The sequence below is a fragment of the Cyprinodon variegatus genome, unplaced genomic scaffold, assembly GCF_000732505.1.
Source record: "Cyprinodon variegatus isolate N-32 unplaced genomic scaffold, C_variegatus-1.0 Scaffold116, whole genome shotgun sequence".
Classification (NCBI taxonomy): Eukaryota; Metazoa; Chordata; class Actinopteri; order Cyprinodontiformes; family Cyprinodontidae; genus Cyprinodon; species Cyprinodon variegatus.
In genome coordinates, this window is record NW_015150569.1 from 1,159,346 (window position 1) to 1,165,547 (window position 6,202).

Below are 6,202 nucleotides of genomic sequence, written 5' to 3' on the forward strand. Positions count from 1 at the left end.
ATTCATGATGGCTTTTCATAGCCGTTATGCACGCCCTTGACTCCAAATGAACCTACTCAGAGTTGATTAAACAACCTCACACCAGCTGCTGTAAAACCAAAATCTCAGAGTATCCGACCTAGATCAATTCAGAGTAGAGGATTTGACTCTGTGGTTCTTAAAACTGCTTTATTTAACTGACCTGTGGACTTTATAGTAAAGTTTAGAGAAGAAACCCAAAAGATGTTACACAGTCATTTGCAACGTCATACAGTATAGGGGACCTAATAATGACAAACATGTGGAGGATTGTGTTCTGAAGAAAACTCATCTTATAAAACCTTGTACTGAAATTATTTTTTTTGGCATAAAATGTAAGTGCACACCACATATTGTGAAAAAAGGCTCTCCATCCTACTATGGAGAAGCTGGTAATAATGGATAGGAAGATGAAGAGAGCCAAATACAGTTTTCTACTATTATTATTCTATTGGAAACTGCAAAAGATGTGAGACTTCAAAGAGTTCAAAGTGTTAATGCAGAGGACTGAATAAAAATCTACATCCCACTTTTCAGAGTTTCATTTTCACAATTATGTAGTTCTTTGTATTGGTCCTTCATGTAAAATCACAATACATTTAGTTTCTGGTTTTACCCTGACAAAAAGGGAAATGAGTTTAAGGTCCTTAACATTTTTTGCAAGGTTTCACTTGTATTTCCATAAAGGATTTTGTTTTTAATTGTTGTCATTTAATTATTGATAAATGCTTTGTTTTCTCTTCTTCATCCTATTGTTTTATTGTAGATTCTCCAGCCTGTGAGGGAGTGTGTGAAAAGTGTATGTACAGTCTGGAAATGAGTGAGGGAGAAGCAAAGCCAGCAGAAGTGTACCAAGGCCCGGAGCTTCAGTGTACAGTTGCTAGTTTGCTACCTGGTGCGACGTACAGCTTCCGACTAAGGGCAGCCAACGAGGCTGGGGTGAGAACTTTACTTGTTCAAGTTAAGAGCTAAGAAGAAAAAAAAAGGAATACAATTCTTGATTTTATGGAACTTTTTCTAATATCTATGCAGTATCCAAGGCAGGATGCTAGGGATTATTACAAGATGGTGATTAGCTTCATAATCAGAAAATATGAGCTATTTGATCATCTATTTTTGTAATTCAAAATAAGGAGCTAGTGCTGACAGTAGTTTTAAGATCTGTCATCTTTACAACCAAAAGCCTTTTTTTGTCATCAGTTCAGGTATTAGATTTGGTATACATGCTAATAGACATTTGCAAAGACTTGTCTTGAATTGTTGGGCTTTTTTCCAAGCTTGTCTCACATAAGTGTGAATTTCAGGAATGATTAGGAATGGTGACAAAAATGCTTTAAACGGTCAAATTTTTTATGCCTGAAATGGGAATCATTTTACCATTTTGTTACTAAAAAAATATAAAAGACACTACAATAATGGATCATAATGACACTACAATAATGGATCATGATGTTCATCAAAATCCTTTCTGCTGTCATATCCATATAGTTTGGACCGTATTCTGAGCCGACAGAGGTGACAACTGCAGCTGGACCTCCTGGTCAATGTGGGGCGCCGCTCATCACATTAATAAATAACACCTGTGTGAGGCTGAACTGGGAGGTGAGAAAAATACTAAGACATAAGCTGTTTAAGATGGACTAAACCAGATTTGAATGCAACAGAAATCTGAAATGAAACAACCAAAGGATTAGTTTCCATAAAATTTCAAAGGATGGTTGAAAATGTATTTTAATTTCTCGAATCATCATAAATTTTGCTTCATCTTCTATTTTTATCTGTTTTCTTAGATTCATATAAAAAAGTATATAAAGCTGCCATGCATAAAAATGTATCAAGAATGATCTATAGCTGCTTCCATCGTAATCAGCCTTTCTCTGTCTCACCTTAAAGACGGAAAAGTGCAAGATTGTTGTAGGGCGGCTACCTTAACTGTGCCCAAAGTGGAAGTAACGAATTAGAAACCCAACAGGATGAAATCATGTTTTTTTTACCTTTTAACTTATGTTTAATACAGTCTATACTCTTTTTTTCTCTTTTCACTTGGCATAGGAGGCTTATTTTATCCAATATTGGTCCATTTCTTTTCTAAAGAACAAGCACACTAATCGTTTCTTCTTAGTTTGCAACAGTCATTTATTTTCAATCTCTGAAATTGTAATTCTACACAACTGTGTGAGGAAAAAATATCAAACTGAGATCTTAACTTACATGGTTATTAGGCTATTCTGTGCTGTTTCCAAGTCTAAATCAACAAGATCAAATTTTAGGTTGTGGAATAAAATAATCAAAATGGCAATGTTAGAAAGTATGCTTTGTAAAGCCCATTTTGAAAAGTTAAGTGGAAGGAAAAAGTATGATTTCATAACTTCATATCCTTCACAGTAAATAGACATCCTTACAATTCTGTACTCACAAACCCTCCTTATTGATCTTAGATAATTTTGGTTTGCATGAAGGCAACTTTAAATAAATCTTTCTTTTTGAATTATCTAATAAGTGAATTTTAATATGCCAATTTATTTAGTAAATGCACTTGCTGAAATTGGAAAACAAACAATAATAGTGTTTATCACTGTTTTTTTTAAATTGGAAATCACTAACATTTTGTTTATATCTTTTGGTGTTTAAAAGCAAAAGGTTAATTTGACTTGAAAAATGAAACCACTCATAAAACACGTCAGATCTGAATAGGTTAATGTCGGGTTACCCTTGTTCCTAAGCTGTATTTCTCTGTGTTGCAGAGCCCTGAGGGTTCAGGGACGGACATCTCAGAGTATCGACTGGAGTGGGCGAAGGAGGACGAACCCATGGAGCTCATTTACTGTGGCTCCGCCGCACAGTGTGAACTGTCAGACCTGACACCTGCTACAGATTACTGCTGCAGGCTACAGGTAACAGGAAACGACTGCTTCACCTGAATGGATCTAGGCACACAACAGAAATACAAAGAGGCTGAGACAAATGAAAATGCAAAATCATAGAGGGAGCAACACAGAGGCTTCGTCTGGATACAATTACAGAAACCTGCACAGCATGAAAGGAGCTTCAAAGCCCCACACTAATACAGACAGGAGACTACAGATGATAACTGATTCAATTTGTACTACAATTTCTTAATCTGGCGCATAAATAAGCACAGTTTCTCTGTCTCTCTTGAGCCCGGTGAGTGTGTATTTATCTAACAAGCTCAAAACCCACACACATACACACAGACTTGCTCAGAAGCGACCCTCTGAAGCTTTGAATCCAATAACATCATGTTTTATGGCTCCTTTCTTTATTGGCTCATTTATAATGAAGGGACAACACAAGGTCAGCCGGCAGTCAGCATCACTGCTTGGGAGCTCGTATGATGTCTGTGTCAGTTTTTGCGCACTAACTTGTTCCACTCTCTGTTTCTCAATTGGACCTGTTGGAAAGAATCATGACAGACTCTAATTCCCATTATCTCATGTGGATTCTAATGTTCTGTCTTTATGTCAGTTAGAACTCATACATGAAATATCTCCTTTTTTAAAGCAGAAAATGTAAGAAATAAATAATTGGTAAATCATCAATCCCTTTCTTTTTAAAATCTGTTTTCTTGTTTGACGCTCAAAAAGACTTTTAAAAATTTTGTCATAAAGTGCTTGCAACTTTTTAAGTACTTTTAAAAGCAAACATTTATGTATTCGGCTTCCAAAAAAGCCCCAAAAATTCAGATTTTGTGTCATCAGTGCAAGTAACCCACTGTACTACAGAAGAGTAACTGTGTCCCCTACAGAGCTTGTGGCATATTATATTTACAAAAGCTTTATTTTTATTTTTTTATCTTTTCTGCCACTTTTCTTAAAATTGCACCACTAACGTTTCCATTTTTTTCCATTTGAAATGTGGATTTCTTTATTTATTTGTAGGTTTTAATTTGAGAACAAGTGAATAAAACTCATATCTTTTGTTTGGCAAATTTCATATACAAAATATAATCTAATTGTAAAACATTGACAAGAAAATATTTTAAAGCTCAAGAGATGTAAAAAATATCTGAAAAAACATACCTACTGTAGTGCCTCTAATGTGGGTGGATAATCTTAATCTCTGCAGAAATGTATAGAGTTGGTGTTACTTTGTCATTTATAACAACTTATAAAACATTCAAAGTAGAAAGGGTGTGCTATTTTCAACCATGTCTAATGATTCATTAAAAAAAGAAAACATTACTCAAGAATATCAACTAGAAGATAAGAAACCAGTGTAAAGAAACTGCTGGTGAATATAAATATGTATTATACAGCAATATAGTTACAATAAAGCTGTTTGTGTGATAATGTAATTCATCTTCAGGCTTCTAATTTCTAAAGCTAAAAATAAAACTTTATCCTCTTGTTTTTTGTACTTTACCTATGGTAGTAGCAAAATTGAAATGTAACTTTTGATAACTTTCCTTATCGATGCCATAATGAGCCCTTTCTCTCTCAAAGGGTTCCTGATAGATGTCCATCTCTTTCATCTTCCCATGCTTCTATGTCTCCCTCAGGCAGTGAACCAGGCTGGCGCTGGTCCATACAGCGACAGGGTGAGTTTCCGGACCCCGGCGACGCATCCTGACCAGGTCTCGACATTAACCCTCCAGGACCTCCCAACATCCTCGGATGCGGGTTATTCATCATCTACTTGCCTCCTCCTGAAGTGGGAGAAGCCAAACAGCAACGGTTCGGAGATCACTTCCTACATCATCACTGTAGATGACCAAACTGCCACTGTGGAATCGGGGACAAACCACCTTGTCACAGGCCTGAAGCCAGACACAGAATACCGGTAACAATTTTTTGCTGATTATTACACAGCAGGATAGTCTTAAGATCACATTCAGGAGTTACTTGAAAGTTCACAATGTGTTTTTAATATACAATCTGTCCATAACTTGAAAACAAAAAAATCATTCTGAGCGGTGGGAGCAGCAGAGCTCTTCCTCAGGTCCTTGCTGACCGGGCTACCCATCTTGTTCGGTACGGGGCGCTGTGCACATCGGCACTGTATTACATTGTAAGTGTGCCAGCGGGAAACTGGTTGAATTGACTGACTATCTGACTATCGGGACATACTGAACGACCACACAATGACCAAAACAGTGGCAGAGCTACTGAGAGAGGCCACTGCTGCTTTAGAGCAAGTGCCTTCTTCTAACAAACCTGTGGCAACGCCAACTGCTCCTGAGTTTCCCGACTACATGTTTTTTTCCCTTTTTGTCCATATTTTTAATGTTTAAAGCCAGTTGCAAGGAAAATAGTTTGGAAGCATCAATAGATTGGTCATCTTGTTACACCTGGATGTTATTGCATGCATACAAACGATTGTGATGGCAGTTCTTAGAACTGCAATTTTATTTTTAAAGAAAAAATGCTCTAATGTTGTGGGGAACAGCGAAGAGGCAGGATGATCACACACCCCACTGTTTTTACTCGGAGGTTGTTTTTGTCCCCATTTACCGCCTATCTCTTGCATAAGGGCTGCTGCTGAGCCTGAACACAGAGCATGTGTTTATTTCAGGCTGAGTGGTGTACCTGTGAGTTGTTTTCTGGAGGCCTAAATGGTAACTCTAGTTGTTATAGACACCGAGTGTCTGTAGTTGCTTCATGTTTTATTTGTATGGCCTTGTGAAGCAACACAATACGTGTTTTTCTGACTATTGTGGGGCTCTCCTTTGACCCTATTATATTTAAGGCTCTGTTTTTTTATTTTCCCAATCAAACATCAGGGTTTTCCATGATAAAATACTACATGTGACTTTCATTATCAATCAGATTTACACCTATTAAGCAGAGACAAGCAAATAGCTCCACTGTTTAGACGATTGTGTTATTTCATTAGGAATGCAATTAAAAATGAAGGAATTAAAACACTGATTACCTAATCTAACCTAAAGAAAAGAATTTTTACAGTCCATATTAGCATGGGACATCCTTAAAAAATAAACAGTATTTTTAAATTGGATACATGAAACATTCATAATAGTGGATTAACACTAGATATTTGTAATGATGGTGGAAGCAAGGTTTGTAGGTTATGAAGCCGGACAAATAGTTCTGTTTTTATCCAATTATGCTTAATTTGAGCCACAAATAAAACATAACATGTCTAATTATCAATGGGTCATTTTAGAACATGACACCATTTGCGTAGCACCAAGCAAACCTTGTTT

At 36.6% G+C, this 6,202-nt stretch overlaps 1 protein-coding gene across 2 annotated transcripts in view; it reads left to right on the forward strand.

Moving 5' to 3' along the window:
- The window catches only part of fndc3b (fibronectin type III domain containing 3B), a 122,315-nt gene that overhangs the window by 95,648 nt on the left and 20,465 nt on the right, over positions 1–6,202 (forward strand). For both annotated transcript variants that reach the window (XM_015375275.1, XM_015375276.1), the window contains exons 20-23: positions 785–957; positions 1,507–1,620; positions 2,763–2,912; positions 4,538–4,818. In XM_015375275.1, coding sequence (XP_015230761.1) covers positions 785–957; positions 1,507–1,620; positions 2,763–2,912; positions 4,538–4,818 — 718 coding nt within the window. The remainder of the gene's footprint in view (positions 1–784; positions 958–1,506; positions 1,621–2,762; positions 2,913–4,537; positions 4,819–6,202) is intronic.